At 48.4% G+C, this 20,280-nt stretch overlaps 1 protein-coding gene across 1 annotated transcript; it reads left to right on the top strand.

Annotated features, from left to right (window-relative positions):
- The first annotated feature begins 4 nt into the window (after positions 1-4).
- Positions 5-16,315, top strand: CES3 (carboxylesterase 3). The gene is made up of 14 exons (XM_053210157.1): positions 5-97; positions 1,593-2,724; positions 3,845-4,049; positions 4,160-4,298; positions 4,464-4,597; positions 5,128-5,281; positions 5,385-5,489; positions 6,132-6,233; positions 6,605-6,742; positions 10,986-11,066; positions 12,160-12,307; positions 13,221-13,370; positions 13,520-13,598; positions 13,704-16,315. Exons 2-14 carry the CDS (start codon positions 2,643-2,645, stop codon positions 13,897-13,899), a joined length of 1,713 nt encoding a protein of 570 aa, XP_053066132.1. The 5' UTR covers positions 5-97; positions 1,593-2,642; the 3' UTR covers positions 13,900-16,315.
- The last annotated feature ends 3,965 nt before the right edge of the window (positions 16,316-20,280 follow it).

Below are 20,280 nucleotides of genomic sequence, written 5' to 3'. Positions count from 1 at the left end.
AGAGGTGACCAACTCCATTTTTTGTAAGAAGAAGGCCTGAGCTTGTCCATGCGGCCCATGGAACCTGGGCCAGCTGTGCAGTGTCCAGAAGAACTGGGTGGGTCCCTCAGCCATCCACCTCCCGAAATTTGCCTTTATTTTCAGTGGTGCTGTGACACCCAAACTTTACAGGATTGTAGCACATCCATGAAGATGTTTATCTGTGAGATGTTTCCTGGAAGTAGGATTGAGGGGCCAGAAAGCTCAGGAGAAGAGACTCTTGTACGCAGACTTCCAAAGGCCTCTCTATCCAAGGAGGGGCTCCTCTTACCTTTTAGAATTCTCCTTGCCACCCCCCCACCCCCACTGAACATCCCCCAACTCACTCTGAGAATCCACATGATCAGTTTTCCTGCTTACCCCATTGCTTTCCCTAAACTTTTCTTTCCCTCACCTTACTCACCCCCCGAAAGAAACCCTGTCTTATATGGTATTTGATCTCAGTGTGCAAAAATACCAAATTGTGTTCACTCTGCCTCTTTGTTCCACCAAAGCACTTTTTCTGCGTCACTAATAGGCTGTATCCCTCTTCTCGTGGACCTAGGAGTCCTGCTATGCCCCCACCTCTGACCAACTTGCCCTCTCCACACACTAGATTTTCCAGGAGGAAAGAAAGTCCTCCTTTCCCTCCACTACATTTAAGCCCAACCATAGAGCCTCGTGACATGGGGCCTGAAGGATGCAGAGAGGCCACCAGATGGCAGACGAGGATAACCTTAAGCCTGGCTGTCTTAGAGGGAATGGGCTTTCCTTGTGGTGAACTGCTGACTGGTGCATGAAGCTTCTCTTGCATTCTGAAAACATTTATTGAGCACCCACAGCATGCATGCCTCTGTATGTTTTTCAGCCCTGCAGATGCATAATATACTTTCTAAAAGTGGGTTCCCAGTACTAGTTTTTTAATCATCTTATTTTTTTTAAACAGCTTTATTGTGGAATAATTTACATACAATTAAATTCACCCACTTCAGGAAATATACAATCACTGTCACATCAAGTTTTAGAATGCTTCTATTGCTCCAAAGAGTTCCTTCATGCCCCTTTGCAGTCAGTCAATCCCCATCCTGACCCTGGCCCACACAACCACCCAATTGCTTTCTATTGCCATAGTTTGCATTTTCTAGAATGTTCTAGAAATGGAATCACTTGTTGCAGGTTTCTGTCACTTAGCATAATGTTTTTGAGATGCAACCAGTAGTTTCCTTTTCTTGCAAAGTGGTATTCCATGTATGGTATGCTACGTGGTATCCATTCACCAGTTGGTGAACATTTCAGTGACATTCAATTTTTAAAATTTAATTTCTTTAAATTTTTAAAGAAAATGCTAAGCTGTCTTCTAAGATGACTATACCATTTTTGTACCCCACCAGCCATCTGTGAGAGTTCTAATTGCTCCATAGCCTTGGCAACACTTGGTCTTATCAGTCTTGTACATTTGATTAATTTCAGTAGGTGTGCAGTGGTATCTTACTGTGGTTGGTTCCCTGTTTCATGTCTTTCTCTGTCTCTCTGTCCCTGTCTCTGTGTTTGTCTCTCTCCCCTCCATGCTCTAGCTCTCCTGAATGTACCTATGGATCAAGGTTCAGGGACAGGAACGGCCCCCACCGGGAGGTTGCCAAAGACAATCCAGGAAGGAGCACAGAGGGAAGTTTGATCCTAGGCCTCTCCAGCTCTGAATGCTAGCTGGAACCCCAGGACAGAATCTGGCATCTTCTCTCAACATGACCCTCACCGTGTTCCTCACTGAGCCAGCACTTCTGTTTGAATTAGTAAATATTTGCCAGTGCCTCACACTCCCCACCATCCCAACCCCCACACGCTCCTGACACTAAGACCCAGAGGAGAGTCCTGCCCTTACTTATAGTAGGGGCTGTCCCAGAGAGATGGACACCCTGACAGACACCTGCCCTGAGGCAAGAACAGGCTTCCAGTGGCTCTGGTTCCGTGCCTTGTGTTTTCACACATGCAACCTCACTTCAACCCTGCGGGGTGGTTCCTATTATCATCACTCTTTTACGGATGACGACACTAGACCCAGAGCCAGCACTTGGCAGAGCCAGGATTTGAACGCAGGAGATCCGGCTCTGAAATCACATCTTCCAGGGATTTGGAGTAGGATAGGAGTTGTGAATAAGAATCTCTCCTGCTCCTCTTCCTCCATTCCTCCCTCTACCTGCAGACCTCAGCTCCTCCTGCCCAGGAACCCAAGCGCCTTGAGGGCAGTGCTCTGCTTCTGCCCTGTCACGTGAGGAGCCTCAAGAGAGTGGGCCTACATGAAAAAGCCACCCCCAAAATACACCCTGGGTATACTGGGTTCACTGAGTCAGGAGAACTGGTATTTGAACCCAGAACTGCAGAGCTCCACGGCCCAGGCTCTTTCCCTTCTTTGGGATTGTCACATCACCCACACTCCTGCAGGGCACTCTCTGAGCCCTCCTCCCCCAGCCGAGGCACTAAGCACTGCGTGTTAGGGCTGGCCACCAGCCAGATGGGGCTGTCCACCGAGGTTTTTGTAATACAGCCCTTTAGAGATTGGCTGTGCCAAAGGACGGAGGCTTTATTATAACTTGCACCACTTCTGCCTATAGTCAGTTGTGAGGAGCATGGGGACAGTGGTAAGAATTGGGCCCAGGGCCCTGGGCTGGGTGGCCTGTCTGCTCCTGGCATTCCCTGCTACAGCCACTGGTAAGACACACCAGCAGGACCTGCAGAGCTGGGAGCTTCGGGGTTGTTGGGAGGACTAGAGTAGAAGGCAAGAGTGAGGTAGGGATGGGGAGCGTTGGGCAGCCTTCTCCGAGAAGGAGCCCTCGGTTCCAAGAAGTGCCAGGGGGATGTGCATCCTCTCCAGGCAGGGGTTGAGTGTGTGTGTGTGTGTGTGTGTGTGTGTGTGTGTGTGTGTGATCTCCAGAGCAGCCCTGCCAGAGAACACGATTGTCCTTAGGTTTTAAGGGCACCCAGGATTCTTGTAATCACTAAGATAGACACAGAAGTCACTGTAATGAAAAGAGGTTTACTCACAGTTCCTAGAAACAAGAGGCATGCAGAGAAGCATGGGGTCCGCTCTGTCAGGATGGAGAGCACACGAGAGGAAAACGGGGTCAAGAGGCTTTGTTGTTTCCCAGAGAAGGAACAGGCAAGGCAGGCGAAGGTGAAGCAGGTTTCAGATTAGTTAATTTGAAGATTTTCAGTGGGCTCTGGGGCATAGGGCTGTCTCTAGTTGTGTGGCACCTGGCCCTCGGGTGATTAGGGCAGGTGGCTAGTGGTGGAAGAATCTGAGAAGCCCACAGAGGAGGTGGCTGGGAGCATGGACTCTGGATTGTTTGGTTTGTCTCGGGAAGGCACACCTCTCAGTGAATTGTTTACTATTTCTAAGAATTGGCTAGCCCTGAGACCTACAGTCCCTCCAGAGTCTGCAAGGCTCCCCTATGTCAAAACATCAAAATAAAGAAAATGAACAGATGTGATTATTGCACTTAACTGAGCAGATGAGGAATCTGAGGGTGAATGGCTAGCCCAAGCAAAGCCCCAGAGCAGGTCTGTGAGTCCGGGAGAGCCTCCCTCGGGGAACTGGTCTGGTCTGGAGAAGAGTGGTAGCCATGCTGAGGCAGGAGGAGAAAGTGGGAGGTAGTCATAGGGTCCATCCCACGGGCTTGCTGGGAAGGTAGTCAGAGCGCTGTGTGCAAAGAGCTCAGAACAAGGCCCACAGAGTAGGTGCTCAGAGAGCCAGTGTTGAGTGAGTCCATTTGCCACTCCATACCCTGTGGAGGCTGCAAACTCACTCCATGGCCCTCCATCCTACTCTCAGGGCCTGAGGTCACTCAGCCTGAAGTGGACACCACCCTGGGCCGTGTGCGAGGCCAGCAAGTGGGCGTGAAGGGCACAGACCGCCTTGTGAATGTCTTCCTGGGCATCCCGTTTGCCAAGCCACCTCTGGGGCCTGGCCGATTCTCAGCCCCGCGCCCAGCGCAGTCCTGGGAGGGTGTGCGGGATGCCAGCACTGCCCCTGCGATGTGAGTAGCCTCGGCGGAGGTGGGCAAGCAGGCAGGCTGTTGGGGGGGTGGGCCTAGATGCCAGGACCGGTGTGCTGAGCTGCTGGCCCTGGGTTCATCCTTCGCCACAGGTGCCTGCAGGATCTGGAGAGAATGGACAACAGCAGATTTGTGTTGAACGGAAAGCACCAGCACTTCCCTATTTCAGAGGACTGTCTGATCCTCAACATCTACAGCCCGGCTGAGGCCACCGTGGGGGCCAGGCGGCCGGTGTGCAGCCCAGGGGGCCCTGTTTGCCCATGCAGCTCTGCCCTGTCTAACCTCTCTCCAGCCCTGTTTCCGTACTGAGGGGGGTTCCCAAGAATGCCCTGGGTTGATGGCAGGGCAACTGGTGTCCCGGGAGCTGGGGGTCACCGCCCCATGGCTTCTCTGCAGGTCATGGTATGGATCCATGGGGGCGCTCTGGTGGCCGGCGCTGCCACCTCCCAAGACGGGTCAGCCCTGGCCGCCTATGGGGATGTGGTAGTGGTCACGGTCCAGTACCGCCTGGGGCTCCTTGGCTTCCTCAGGTGAGGTGACTGGCTTGGTGGAGGGCACTGCTGGCACTGGGGAGAGGAGCTTGTGAGGGGAGTTGGGGAACTAGGGTGGAGGTCCAGAGCTTGAATGCAGATTTCTCAGGCAAGCAGAGTGTCAGGAGACCAAGGGCCCCTCCCCCATGCCATCTGGGGCAGAGAAGGAGGCTCCCCATTGCTCCACCTTGGAGAAGGGCTCGATCAAAGCCAGAATTATACAGAGAACTTGGTCCTTTGGACAGAAAGTGTTGGCTCCTGGTCTGGGGCCAGGATCCCAGCAAGGGCTGGAGGCAGGGAGCAACAGCTCTGGCAGCCACTTGAGAACCAGCCCCAGCCGGCTGGGTCCCCCCGTACCATGTGCTGGGCACGTGCCTAGTAAGCATGCCTCATAACTAAGCCAGACTTGGTGAACACGGGATGGTGTGCCATCCTGGTGGCTGGTTCAGGGCCAACCTGCAAGGGCTGAGGACAATCTATGAGGGGAGCCAGGCTGCGCTAACCTCTGCCACCCTGCGCCCCGCCCCCAGCACTGGAGACGAGCACGCCCCTGGCAACTGGGGCTTCCTAGATGTGGTGGCTGCTCTGCACTGGGTGCAGGGGAACATCTCCCCCTTTGGAGGTGACCCCAACTCTGTCACCATCTTTGGCGGTTCTGCCGGTGCCTGCATCGTCTCTGCCCTGGTGAGTCACCTCAGGGGACTAGCAACAGTATCTCCTGCGGCCCCAGACCTCCCAGCTCTCCTGCCCTCCTCTGACAGCCATCTGTCCTCCACATTGCTTCCAGGTCCTGTCCCCGCTGGCTGCAGGGCTATTCCACAGAGCCATAGCCCAGAGTGGAGTCATCACCATTCCCGGCTTACAGGCTTCGAACCCAAGGCTCCTGGCTCAAGTCTGCCTCTCTTTCATCCTCTTACCCCACATGTACCTACCACACCCCCACCCTGCACTTGCCCTGACGTCCCAGAATGGATGTCCCTGGCAGGGAGCCCCTTGTTAGCAGAGACGAAGGAAGCACACTGCCTACGGAAGCTCAGAGAAAAGCACCAGTGCCACCTGGGCACACAATGATTCGGGGACCCACACCTCCAGCCTCACTTCCTGCTGACTCCCCAAACTGCTCAGGCCTCAGCACCCACTATCATCCCCTCCCTGCCACACTGGCCATGCTGGAATCCCTCCTCTCTGAACCCTATCTTATTTCCATATTCACTCTGGCAAAACTTTCCTGACCCCACTGGGTCTGGAAATATAGTTAACTAGTTAATGACACTGTTCTCAGATTGGCAAGGAGGACTCAGCTACCCACACAAATAATGACAGTATGATGTAATGGGGGACACACAAGGTGCCTGGGGACCACCCAAGCTGGTGGCTTGGTGGCAGTTCTCTGGTCAGTCCCAAGTTCCCATCTCTGACATCACTGTCCCATCTTCCCTACAGATGTACCTCTTCTCTATGGGAGGCAGAGGGCTGGGGGTGAGGAGTGAGGGGTGAGGAGGGAGGGAGAGGCAAGACTCTTATCTGTCCCCAGAGCTTGGCGGACTCCATGGCCTGCAGCTCTACCTCCTCAGCTGAGATGTTGCAGTGCCTTCGGGAGAAGGCAAACAAGGAGCAGATCCTTAACATGAAGTTGGTATGCCTACCTCTTTGGGGACAGTGGCAGGCAATAGCACAGAGGGGTCCTGTCCAGCTTCTGTGAGAGCCGAGAGGCAATCAGCAGCCTGGGGTGAGGCTTGGGGCAGCCACCCCTGATGGGAAGGGGCTGAGGGCCCAACTTGGCCTGGGGGGTGTGAATGCAGAGGCACCCCTGCCCCGAGGGCAGGCCCTGTCTTCCAGGGAAGAGGCCTGCTTAGAAGGTCTCCCTATTCCCCCTGGGTCCTCTAACCCTGGTGACTTCTACCCCCTCTAAATAAGGCTCAGGCATGCAGCCATGCGACCCCTGGGATGCCATCTTTTAAGGCATGGGCCTGACTGGGAAGACCCCTGCCTTTTTTTCTCCTACAGAACACTACAGCTACCTACACCATTGATGGCACCTTCTTTCCCAAGAGCCCCAGGGAGCTCTTGAGGGAGAGGCAGTTCCATTCTGTGCCCTTCCTCCTGGGTGTCAACAATCACGAGTTTGGCTGGCTCATCCCCAAGGTGAGTGTCCTCTGGCTCCTGTGTCCTTCAAGGCCCTATCCCAGCCAATCCTCTGCTACCCTGTCATTACCACAGCCTGTGAGGTGACACTCCCACTTGATAGGTGAGAAAGCAAAGCTCAGAGAGGTTTAAGGGACTTGCTCCAGGTTATGCAGATTAATTTTCCCAAAGCAAATGTTTCCTTCTGGGGACCAAGCTTTTGCACAAAGTGGCCTTCTGGGCAGTACTGATTTGCAGCATATTTGGCTTGGGGTCCGGTTTATACATCAAGCTCTATGAGACTGGTGAGTATGACTGTGTCTGAGAGACTAATTACCTGAGACTTTCAGGTTTCAAACAACAGCAAGCCAGTGAGGAACAGCATGGCCCATGTGCCTTCCAGTCCCTTCCAGGTGTACAGGACTCCCCACACAGAGCGTTAACATCATGCTTTCCTTCTGGGCATCTTCCCTATCATTCTTCTACCCATCTTCACAGTGATTGACTTTAATGACTGCAAAACCTTCCACAAGGGAATCATAATAGTCCTTAATTTCTACACTTGGGCACTTTCTAGTTTTACGACTGAAGCTAAGAGGGCGGTGAACATTTTCATGTCCACAGCTTTTGTCCTTTTATTTATTCCTTTGGAATTGATCCCCAGGAGGGGGGCATTTGGGTGTTTGCTGGATGACAGGCTCATGCAATCTTGACACTCAAGGACAAAGCTTGTAGGCCAGACATGTGTGTGTGCGTGTGTGTGTGTGTGTAATGACTGATGAGTGTTAAGAGGAAACAGTACCCTGGACTCTAGCAGGCAGCCTTGGCCCCACATGGTCTACTTAGAGTCATGAGTGGAAGAGTGAGAAAGAGCCAAAGGCTGGCTCCCAAGACCTGGACAAGCCTGCCTGGAGCAGAATGCTGTGCCCGGGACTTTGTAGGCAGGATGTGTCTCAGGAATTGGGTGGCTCAGGGGGCTGTTCACCTCCTTGCTAGTGCAGAAATCCTCTTCAGTCCCCTTGTCATCCATGTGGACCCAACTATAGATTTTTCAGCCAACCAGATGTTTACTAAATGTCCATGGTGTAAGCTTTGACCATGGAAAGCAATTCATACATTTTCTGGACATCTCTCCACCTCTAATGTATTGCCACTGGCCGAGCACTTTGTGAAATTGCTACTATGCCAATTTAAACTGCTGCCAGTGACTAAAGTCTCCCAAGTTTTATTGCAACTTTACCAGCTTTGCAGATGATAATTTTTTAAATACCAACTTTATTGAGATGTAATTTACATACCATAAAATTTACCCTTTAAAAAAGTGTGTAATTCAGTGGGTTTTAGTACATCCACGAAGTCATGCAATCATCACCACTATCTTATTCCAGAACATTTGCATCCCCCTAAAATTCAGCCCATACCTGTTTGCAGTCACTTCGCATCCCTCCTCCCCCAGGCCCTGGCAGCCACTAATGTACTCTCTATCAAATCTGTGAATTTGCCTATTCTATACATTTCAAATAAGTAGAATCCTACAATTTTTTTTTTTTTTTGGTGTCTGACCTCTTTCACCTAAAATGATGTTTTCAAGTTTCATCCATCTTGTATCTCGTGTTAGTATTCATTCTTTTTTATGACTAAATAGACCCTTGTGTGGATACAGCACGTTTTGTTTATCCATTCATCAGTTGATAGGCATTTGGGTCATTTCTACCTTTTTGGCTATTATGGATAATCCTACTATGAACATTCATGTACAAGTTTTTATGCAATTATAGGTTTTAATTTCTCTTGGTTATATACCTAGAAGTGGAATTGCTGGGTCCCATAGTAACTCTGTTTAATCGTTTGAGGAATTGCCTGTTTTCCAAAGTGTCTGTACCATTTCACATTCCCCCCCCCCCCCCCCAGCAATGTAGGAGGATTTCGGTTAGTCCACATCCTCAACAACACTCACTAGCTCTCGTTTTGATTATAGTCATCCTAGTGGGTGTGAAGTGGTATCTCGTTGTGGTTTTGATTTGCATTTCCCTAATGACTTACCATGTTGAGTATCTTTTTATGTGATGATTGGCCATTTTTATATCTTCTTTGGAAAAATGTCTATTAAAATCTTTTGCCCATTTTTAAATTGGATTATCTTTTTATCATTGAGTTGTAAGAGTTTCTCATATAGTCTAGATACAAGTCCCTGTCAGATGTATGATTTGTAAATCTTGTTTCCCATGCCGTGGGTTGTCTTTTCACTTTGTTACGGTGTTCTTAACAACACAAAAAACTTAACATTTTGATGAAGTCCAATTTATTTTCTCTTTTGTTGCTTGTCCTTTGGGAGTAATATCTAAGAATTGATTGCTTAGTCAGATTTACCTCTACGTTTTCTCAAAGAATTTTATAGTTTTAGCTCTTATGTTTAGGTTTATGATTCATTTGAAGTTAAAACTGTGCATATGGTGTGACTGAGGGATTTTTTGTATGTGGTTATCCAGCTGTTCCCGAATCATTTGTTGAAACACTTTTTTTTCCTTATTGAACTGTCTTGATACGCTTCCTGAAAATCATTGGCCATAAACTTAAGGGTTTATCTCTGGACTCTCAGTTCTATTTGGTTAATTATATGTCTATCATTATGCCAGTACCACACCATACTGATTAGTTTTGTACTAAGTTTTGAAATGGAGAAGTGTGAATCCTCCACCTTTGTTCTTCTTTGTTCTTCAAGATTGCTGTGTTACTTTGCTAGGGTTGCCATAACAAAGGACCACAATCTGGGTGGTTTAAACAACAGAAATTGTCTCACTGTTCTAGAGGCTAGACGTCTGAAATCAAGGTGTTAGCAGGTTTGGTTCCTTCTGAGTCCTGTGAGAGAGGGTCCACACTTCTCTACTATTTTCTGGTTGCATCAGGCGTTCCATGGCATTCTCCCTCTGTCTTCACATTGTCTTCCCTCTGTGCCATCTGTCTCTGTGTCCGAATTGCCCCTTTTCACAAGGACATTAGTCATATTGGACTAGGGCCCACCCTAATGATTACCTTTGCAATCGTCTTAACTTGACTACCTCTCTAAAGGCCTGTCTTTAAATAAGGTCACATTCTGAAGTACTGGGGGTTATGCCTGTGCATATCTTTTTGTGAAGATACAAATCAATCCCTAACAGTTGTTCTGGTTATTCCAGGTCCCTTACATTTCCATATGAATTCTGATCAGCTTATCAATTTCTGTAAAAAAAAAAAAAAAAGTGGCTGAGATTTTGGTAGGGATCACGCTGAATCTATAGACCAGTTTAGGAAGTACTGCCATCTTAACAAGATGAAGTCTTCCAACCCATGAACATAGGATGTCTTTCCATTTACTTAGGTCCTCTTAGGTTCTCTCAATTATTCTTTAGTTTCTCTAGTTTTTAATGTACAAGGTTCATACTCTGTTAATGAAGTTGATTCCTAAGGGTTTTATTTTTCGATGCTCTTGTAAATTAAATTGTTTTCTTCACATCACCTTCAGGCTGTTCATTGCCGCTGTATAGAAACACAACTGATTTTTGTCTATTGTTCTTATAAACTATCATTTTAAAGAACTTTGCTCCTTTAGCTTTTTTAGCTTAGTCCTTTAATGTTTAGTGCAGGTTAACATCCCCCTGTGGGTATGCACTCTTTGTGTTTGCTCATCCATGAGTTTTCTGTTCCTGTTTTCACAATGATTAACCAAGAGCCCCATAGCCATGAAACTAACTTTAATAGCGAACACTTTACAGTGCTTACTGTATGTCAGGGTCTTCATAGTTAATACTCCGATCTTCACAACAATCCTATGAGGCAGGTTATTGCCATTCCTCTTTCACGGATTAAGAAACTGAGACACCAAGTGTTTAAGCAATGGGCCCAGGTCATGGATCTATCAAGTGGCAGAGCTGGGATTTGAACCCAAAGACTGTGCCCTTAAAAACCTAACATATAAAGCCAACATTTCACTTTAAAAACAACATTTTTACTTTCTCTGTAGGCCTTGCTAAGCACCCGGGGGTCTTGATCTTATTCTGTGAAAATGCCGAATACATTTTGGGACTGCTATGACCCATGTGCTTGTTGTATGTGGCGCTGTTTCCTCCCTCCTCGATTTGAGGTTTATCTTTTCGGGTCTATGGACTTGTGGGCTTCAACACACTTGGCTCTGTTCACAGGACTGTGAACACTCGCCTGCTCATAGCTGGGAGTAGGGGGTGGGCAGTAATCAGGCTGTGCTGAGAAGACCCTGATGTCTCCACAGGGCTGGGGTTTCCTGGATAAGATGGGGCAGATGAGCCTGGAGGATATGCTGGCCATATTAAGACCCCACTTGACCATTCTGGTGAGTCAACAAGGGAGGAAGACGTAGTCCAGTGGGTATCCTATCCAGAATAGTAGGGCACCCTCTTCCTCCTACCCTTCAACCCCCACAGCTACCCCACACCACCAAACCCCTTGGTCCAACTGCTGACTTTTAGTTCCACCTAGAAATCCCCTTGGACATGAATCAGTATGGTTCCCAAAGGAAGATCATCATCATCATTTTCATCATTTCATCATTTTCATCATATGCCCCTTAATGAGCCCATATTATGTGCCAGAGACTATGCTGTGCTGTGTTGAGCACTAGGACAGGGATTCATTTTCTTCAATTCTTACTATATCCCTGTGAAATAGACACTTTCATTTTCCCCATTTTACAGATGGGTCAAGGTCTCATGATAAGTAAAGGGCAGAGGCAGAGCTTGAGCCAGCTTTGTCTGACCCCACAGCTTCAGCTGTTAAGATCATCCTGTCAGATGTGGAGCAAGCTGGATCTGGAGTCCAATCCAAGCCCTGGCTACCTGTCCTCAGTGAGCCTAATCCCTTTGAGCCCATTTCCTCCCCTGTAAATGGGGATATACCTCCCATATGAGGAAACTGGATGCTGTATTTGAAAACTCTACTAGGGAGCTGGTATTGAAAGATGCTCAATCTATGCATATTTCCCTCCCTTCTTTGGACCCCCCCAGAGCCCTCTCCATTCATACAACCTCATCACTATTCTCTGGAGCTCTGTGGAGCCCCCATGATTTGTTCTTTTACCAACTTCCTGGTTAACTTCAACCAGGCAACTGCTCAAGATCAGAACCCTTAGCTGGGAACTTCACATAGGCTGCCAAACAACACTGCCAGGCAGGAACTGACTTTCTGGGAGGCTCAGCAACCTATCTGAGATCACACAGCAAAGCAGCAATCGCAGAGCTAGGATTTGACTCCAGGTCTGACCTTACCCTGCCTAGACATTATCTAGAACCCCCAAGGGAGGCAAGGGCTGGGCCCTGGCACACGAGCCCTGGAATATGAAGAGGCTGTGCTGGAGGGTGTGAGGCTTCTTTGGAGGGTCTGCTGGGCTGTGGGACCTGAGCATGCCTAAGCCTGGCTTCCTGCCCCAGGATATACCCCCTGAGGTGATGCCCACCATCATAGATGAATACCTAGGTGGCAGTTTCGACGCAGAAGCCAGACGTAATGCCATCCAGGAATTTTGGGCTGACCTTATCATTATCTTTCCCACCTTGAATTTCTCAAGAAACCTCCGAGGTGAGCCTATCCCTGTTCACCTGCCCTACCCTTCCCATTTTGGCCCAGGAGTTGGATTATCATAGGCATCATGGCCCCACACCCTGCTGCTACCCCCACACCTCGCTTTCTCTCTGAGATGCAGTGTTAACAGTAATGAGAGGTGACTCTGGCAGGTCACCCTGCAGGGGAGAAAACCAAGGCTCAGAGATGTGCAGTAGAGATTTGAAGGTGATCTGGCTGTGACATCTGTCACCTCATTGATCGTCAGGATTGATTCAGCTGATCTGACTGGCTAGGTGGGTGTCCCCTTCCTCCCTCATCGCTGCATTGTGTCCTTCCCAAAGCTGCACTATCAGTCAAGGACGACCTTCCCCAATAGAGGAAGACCATTCATTCTTCAGTCAAGGGAATATGAGTAGCTGCGCTCTCCTGCTAGAACCTCCAAACAAGCTCTCAGAGAGGCGCAGTGACTTGTCTAAGGTCACCTAGCAGGGCCCGTCCCCAATTCTCAGGCATTCATTGATTTTTCCCACATTCAGCACTTCTCCTGGGAGAAAAGTCTTGCTTCCTCCAAGCCTAGTGGCTAGTCCCTGACACAGCCCTAGAATAGCACCAAGTTCCTATCTTTGTGACCTTAGGCAAGATACCTAACCCCTCTGTGCCTCAGTTTCCTCATTTGCAAAATGGCAACAATAATAGACTCTAACCCACAGGTTGTTGTGAGGATGAAATTAATGATTGCACATAAAGCACATGGAATGGTGTACAATGGCCAGCAAGTGCTCAGTAAATGCTTGCTGATAATTATGGTGTCATCATCAGTATTGTTACTGGTGTTGGTATTATTGGTGTTACTATGAGCCAGTCCTGTTAGAGGTAGGACCTGGTCAGGCTGAGGGTACCTAACTCTGATGCCACCCTCTCTCCACAGATTCTGGAGCTCCCGTCTTTTTCTATGAGTTCCAGCATCGACCCAGTTCTTTTGCGAAGATCAAACCAGACTGGGTGAGGGCTGACCATGGGGCTGAGATTGCCTTCATATTCGGGGGTCCTTTCCTCATGGATGAGAGCTCTCTGCTGGGTGAGGACAGATAGACATCGATCCCTGGGCTGTAGGCTCCACAGGCTAGGGTGGGGCTTGCAGGCACAGAGGTCTCCAGTCAGCACAGGGAACCCTTGGGTTCTCTCCAAGACCCACCTGACCTTGATCTAGGTCTGTTCCTCCCCTAGCCTTTCCAGAAGCTACACAGGAGGAGAAGCAGCTGAGCCTCACCATGATGGCCCAGTGGACCCAATTTGCCCGGACAGGGTGAGTGAGCAAGTGGGAACACCTGGCTTTGGGCCTCTACTATGCAGATCTTCCCCCAGGGGATAAAGCAGGTGGCCCTGGACTTCATTCATTTTTCCTACCCAGGGACCCCAATGGTGAGGGGTTGCCTCCTTGGCCTGCATTCAAGCAGTTGGAGCAATACCTGGAGATCAGCCCGACACCACGAGTTGGCCAGAAGCTAAGAGAAGCCCAAATGCAGTTCTGGGCAGAGATACTTTCTGCCAACTTCCGGCAGTGGCAGCAGAAGCAGAAGGGCAGGAAGGCCCAGGAGGAGCTCTGAGGCAGGGCATGGGGCTTCTTGGCTGGAGGCTAACCCTAGGGGTGGCAGAGTCCCAGCAAAACAGCTTCTTTCTCCCCCTGCTAAGAAACTTTAACTTAAACCAAACTGATGTATGGACATGTCCCTTAAGGAATCAGCCCCTCCATGACTGGCATTGTGCTGTTGAAATGTGCTTCCCACTTTAAGGGCCTCTGTACAAACTCCTCCCTCTTCTTCCCCCCCTTGCTTCCTAGCAAGTTCCAGCTCTTTCCTTAAGCTCCCTCCTCCATGAAGCTTTCCCTGCCTTCTCTAGGCCCGAGTGTATGTCCGTTACAGCATAGCCCACTCCAGGCTAGCACTGTCTGTATCTGTGTCTCTTTCCCTTCTCTGAGAGTAGAAATCAACCTGACCCCATTCTGTATCTTCCCCACAAGGATCAGGAGGACTTGGAGTCAGGGATGTTTGATGAGCGAGTAAAAGACTGAGTGTGTGAATGGTGGCTGCTGGATGTGAACCCAGGCTCTTCAGCCACCAAAGCTATGCTCAGGCCTACACAGATGTGCCCCTTGGCCAGAAGGGTGAATGGACTCCAAAGGCAGTCCTGGGGTAGGAGGAAGTCCTGAGACCTCAAAGAATTCCCTAGAATGGATCTCAGCCCCCAAAGGCCTCTAACTCAGGCTAAAGGAGATCCTTTTCTCTGTGCTGCCCAGACTTGTTCCCCTGCTCCCCTGCACAAGACACAGCAGAATCCAGCAGGGCCAGAGCCCTGACTCTTAGCCTATGAGACGTCAGCTTCCCAGTCCTAGTGCTTCAGTGCTTTATGGCCTGCTAGGCTCCTCCCTGCCCTCCCAGCTTGGGGAGACCAACTTCTGGGGGAACTGAGCACAGCTCCACAGCACCTACTAGGACACAGGAGAAGAGATTGGGGAGGGTGTCTGGACTAGTGCATCAGTCAGACTATTGTCACAGAGAAAAGAAGAGGCCTACCTACTCAGGCCACAACAAGTGAAGAGGAGCCAGAGGCTTTTGAGGCAAACATTTCTTCTTTTTGAGAATCAATGCATCACTCCCTTGGGGCATCTGGATTTTAATACATGCCACAAGGACTTTCTTTCCCTGCCCCCACTATCTCATCCTACAGGTCTAATCCCACATATACCCTTTCTCCATCAGACTCAGTTCCTGGCTGCTGAGGGTTACATGAAAGCACTTGCAATTGGGACCAGTGCTGTTCAGGGAAGTCCTTTTTGGGCAAGGAGGAGACACATAAAGCCAGAGGGACACTAAGTCATACCACTCCCCTGCTCAAGAGCTCCCTGTGATTCTCTGTCACCCTTAGGGCAAGTCCAAGTTCTTCACATGGCATTGAAAGCCTTCTGTTCTCATCCCCCTTCTCCACCAGGGAAGTATGTCCCCACAAGCCAGTAGAGAGCCTGACAAGTACATAAGCCCCAATCACAGTGTGCCACTAGGGACACAGAGGGCTGTAGGAGCACAGAGGCATAGTCCAGCCCTGACACGTGCCCTCTTTAAATAAATAAATATATATATAAATAAATAAATAAACCTTAAAAAAATAAAGGGTAAAATTAAGTGATTTTTTTTTGTATCTAACTACTTTCTGTCTTTATTGCTTTCCCTATTCTGGACACTTCATATAAATGGAATCATATTATATGCAGTCTTTTGTGATTGGTTTCTTTCACTTAGCATAATGTTTAGATGTTCAGCCATGGTGTAGCATGTATCAGTATTTCATTTCTTTTGGCCAAATAATATTTCATTTTATCAATATACCACATTTTGCTTACTCATTCATCAGTTGATAGACATTTGGATTGTTTCTACCTTGTAGCTATTATGAATAATACTGCTCTAAATGTTTGTGCACAAATTTTGTGTGGACATGTTTTCATTTCTCTTGGAGATACACACATACACATACACAGAGGAGTAAAATTACTAAGTTATATAGTAACTCTTATAGTTAATCATTTGAGGAACTGCCAGACTGTTTTCCAAAGTGGCTGCCCCATTTCACATCCTGACCAGAAGTCTATGAGGATTTAGATTTCCCTACATTATCTGACTTTTTTATTCCAGATGCCCTAGTGGGTATGAAGTGGCATCTAATGTTGGTCTGATTTGCATTTCCCTGATGGCTAATGATGTTGAACATCTTTTCATATATTTATTAACCTTTCAAATATATTCCTTGGAAAAATATCTTTGTATCCTTTGCCCGTTTTTTAATTGGGTTGTTTGTCTTTTTGTTAAGTTGTCAGATCCTTTATATATTCCAAATGTAAGTCCCTTAACAGCAACTTGTATATGATTTGCAAATATTCTCTCCCATTCCATGGGTTGTCTTCATTTTCTTTACTTTTTGCATGGAGCTATCCAGTCGTCTAACACCGTTTGTTGAAAAGACTGTTCTTCCCACCACTGAATGGTCTTGGCACCCTTGTCGAAAATCAACCAAGCATAGATACGATGGATTTATAGACGGACTCTTAATTCTGTTCCATTATTTTATATGTTTGGCTTATGCCAACACCTACCACCCTCTCTTGATTACCCCAATAAGTTTTGAAATAGGAAACTAGGAGTCCTCCTACTTTATCCTTGTTCATGCTTGTTTTGGCTATGCCGGGTCCCTTGCAATTCCATACAAATTTTAGAATCCAGCTGCCAATTTCTACCAAGAAGTCAGCTGAGATTCTTATAGGGATGGCATTGAATCTGCAGATCAATTTGGGGAGTGTTACTTTACCAACTTAACAATATTAAGTCCTTTCACACAAACATGGGGTGTCTTCCTATTTGTTTACATCTACTTTAATTTCTTACAAAATGTTTTGTAGTTTTTAGAGTATAAGTTTTGGACTTCTTTTGTTTGGGAGCCTCCAGTTCATGGAGGTGCCCCAGGAGTTATCAAGTCCACAGCTGAGCTGAGGCTGTGCTTTTCTGAGAAACACCTGTGAATACAGAAGTGGCCAAGTACACTGGCCAAACCCCTCTTGGGGGGTCCTATCTGTTCTCCCTCATCCATGGCTTGGTGTTGCCTACCCCCACCCCTGGCACTGGCCTCTAGGGTTCCTCAGTGCTGGCCATCTATGAACCCTTGCTAGCCAGAAGGTCCTGAAGGTTCCTTAATGGTGCCATTCTGACAGACACAAACTCTCCCTAGGTCTGTAACTACTACCTTTGATGCTGTTTGGAATAGAGAAGGTTAACTCCCCCCATTTTGATATACCCTGGTGAGGGTCATTGCTGACCTGCTTGAGCATAGGATCTCAGCTCAGTGAGAGGATTCTTCCATCATTGCAGGTACCTTTACTGCCCCCTGTGGGTGGGATGTCATGTCAGAACCATGGTGGGTCCAGAACCATGCCCTCTAACTTCGTCCCAGGCCCAACTGCTAGGCCAGCTCCAAGAGGCTCCTCTCTCCATGACCTGAGATCAGGCCTCTAAGAACACTCCACCCCTGAGGCACCTGGGTGGTTCAGTCAGTTAAATGTCCAAATTTGGGTCAGGTCATTCTCTCAAGGTTTGTGAGTTTGAGCCCTGCATTGGGCTCTCCGCTGTCAGCACAGAGCCCGCTTCGGATCCTCTCTGCCCCTCCCCAGCTTGCACACACACTCCCTCCCTCTCTCTAAAGTAAATAAACATTTCTAAAAATCTTTTTTAAAAAAAAAGAACACTCCACCCACTTGTCAGACATGTCTACTTATGGCTAAAGCCCAGTAGTGGACCAGATGACGCTTGTCTTCTCCCACAAAAAGAGGAAGCTGGGTGACTCAGGACAGGAGCCACTTGGTGCTACACATCAGAATCACAGATCCTTAACCCTAAGATAAGGTTGCATCAAGGACATCTGGCTGACCCAGCTACCCATTCATCATCCCCCATGCCCCATGTGAACTCTGAATGGAGCATCTCTCTACTGAGGCACCTGGCCTGGCACAACTGCTCCCTATAGGGACAGGTGAAAGGTTGTTTCTTTTTTCAGGGAGAGATGGCAGGAGTGGAGCCAGCTGTTGGCAGGACCACACCTTAAAGCCCACATAGAACCAGCCAAGTTGCTGCACAGCTGGGTAGAAGAATCTATATGTGACTGGCACCCAGACCTAGCAGGTGGATTCACAGTCCTATCTGCCTTCTCTACCACCCCCTTCCCTTGTCCTCCCTCCCCCAGTTTGGCCCTTGCTTTGAGTGACACATGCTTAGTGCATTCAGGTAAACTAACTTTGTCAGGTCCTAGGCAGAAGAAACAAGTGGCTCTGCCGCCTCCCTCAAATAGGGCTCCATACTCCTAATGATGCGGCCATGCACAGCCCACAGGGGAGGCTGGCAGAGTGAGGAAATGAGGAGGTGAATGTGGTCCAGAAAGAGGGATGTACGTGGTCCAGACCAGATGGAGCCACTGGTAGTCACTACTTCCTTGGTTCTGCCTTCCCTGTCCTCCCATCCCTGCTCTCTTGAAACCCACACTGATGGTGAACTCTCCACTAATGTTGTTGAAGAAAATATAGAAAATACAGAAAAATTAAAGAAAAAAAGAGAAAAAAATCAAGATCATTAATGACTCTGCAACTCAGAGGCAACCACTGACACTATTTTGACATTAATCCTTCCTGTTTCTTTAGACAGCTTTGGAGTGCACTCTCCATGGCTAATCTGCTCGTATTCAATATACAATTCCAAATTCTGCCTTTTTCCAGTTATTAAACCACAGCAGCCTTTTCCCAAGTACTGATGACAACAGCTGACATAATGGGTTTCCCCTGTTTTAAGTAATTTCCCTGTGTTAGCCCATTTAACTCTCACTGCAACTGTATGAGTTAAGTACTGTTATTATGCTGATTTTACAGAAGGAGTAACTCAGGTTCAGAGAAGGTAAGTGACTTTCCCAAGGTCACACAGCTCATGATGGGTAGGGCTGGGATTCAAACCCAGCAGCCTGGCTCAGAACCACCACACTAAGCCATCTGCTGCTATATTGAGTCTTACAGAACATGTCATTACTGACTGTGTAGCATATATTATATAATGTAGATGCAACGTCTCTTATTCACCTATCCCTTCTGGTCATGTTGGGGTAAGACTGTTGTCAACAAGGCTATAGGACGCTCATCACAAAAACAATTTTTTGTGTATTTTGGATGGTCTCCCAGAACAAATTTCTCGGTCAAAGGATGAGGCGGTTTTAAGTTTCTTGCTCCATGTTGTTCAATGATGTTAGGAAAGTCTGTGAGTAACATGCCTGCCACCAGAGCACGAAGGCACCTACTTTGTCAAAAGTAAAGTTGTAACAGGGAGGGAACTTTGATGTGTTAACCAAGACCCCAGGATGCAGTAGACATGGAAGTCCCCAAGCCACAGCAGCACATGAGAATTTTAGACCATAGAAAATGGTCTGAGAACCATTTCTGCAATTCCCAGGCCCCTTGGCCATTCAAGGCTTGAAAAAAGAAAGTTTGGGGGCACCTGGGTGGCTTAGTCAGTTAAGCATCTGACACTTGAATTTGGCACAGGTCATGATCCCAGGGTCATGGGATCGAGCCCCATACCAGGCTCCATGTTGAGCATAGAGACTGCTTGGGATTCTCTCTCTCTCTCTCTCTCTCTCTCTCTCTCTCTCTCTCAAAAATAAATCTTTAAAAAAATGTTCGGAGGTGGGGGATTTAGGAGTGAGATTTTCTCTGGAGAGAGCTGTTACCTCCCTGTGAATCCTCATCCCACTTCCTTCCTCTCAAGCTGTGGGGCTCCTTTTTGGGAGACCATGGAGGAGGGCGAGAAGTGCTGCCCACCATGGGGAAGTTCAGCCAACTGGAGCTTGACTCCATCAGCTTGTGACCACAGTGGGTAGGGTAGTGGGGCTGCAATGGGAGGGGCCATGCCTCTCCTGGAGTGGGGCAAGGGGTGTCAGAGGGTTGCCCACAAAGACCCTGCAGGATTGGAGGTCACCTCTGGCCTGTCTCAGGCCTCTTTCTTAGAGGGGCATAGAGCCTGGGAAGAAATGCTGGGCAGAAAATGCCACACTCTGGAGACTGAGGAAGGATCACAGGATAGGAACTGGGGGACAGGTATCCCAAGGAAGGGACATCTCTGATGAACCCACAAAATTGGCCATGAGAGAAGGAGTAAGCTTTAACCATCTGCCAGGCCTCCAGAGCAGGAGGCCATGGGTCGAGGAAGAATGGCACTGTTCCCCTACTTTTCCCTCTCTGCTCATTCCACCCTGCTGAGCAGAGGCATCACAGAAGCCCATCAGACCCCTGTTCTCAAAGGACTGCAGGCTTCGATGGGAGATTGGGAAGGGAACAGTTTTAACTGTGAATTAAGATGAAATTCCACCTTCCTCCTGTCCCCACCCCCTGCTCCAGGCCCAGGTGCTTC

This window comes from Acinonyx jubatus, chromosome E2 (genome assembly GCF_027475565.1).
Source record: "Acinonyx jubatus isolate Ajub_Pintada_27869175 chromosome E2, VMU_Ajub_asm_v1.0, whole genome shotgun sequence".
NCBI lineage: Eukaryota > Metazoa > Chordata > Mammalia > Carnivora > Felidae > Acinonyx > Acinonyx jubatus.
This window is presented reverse-complemented; position numbering and strand designations above follow the sequence as displayed.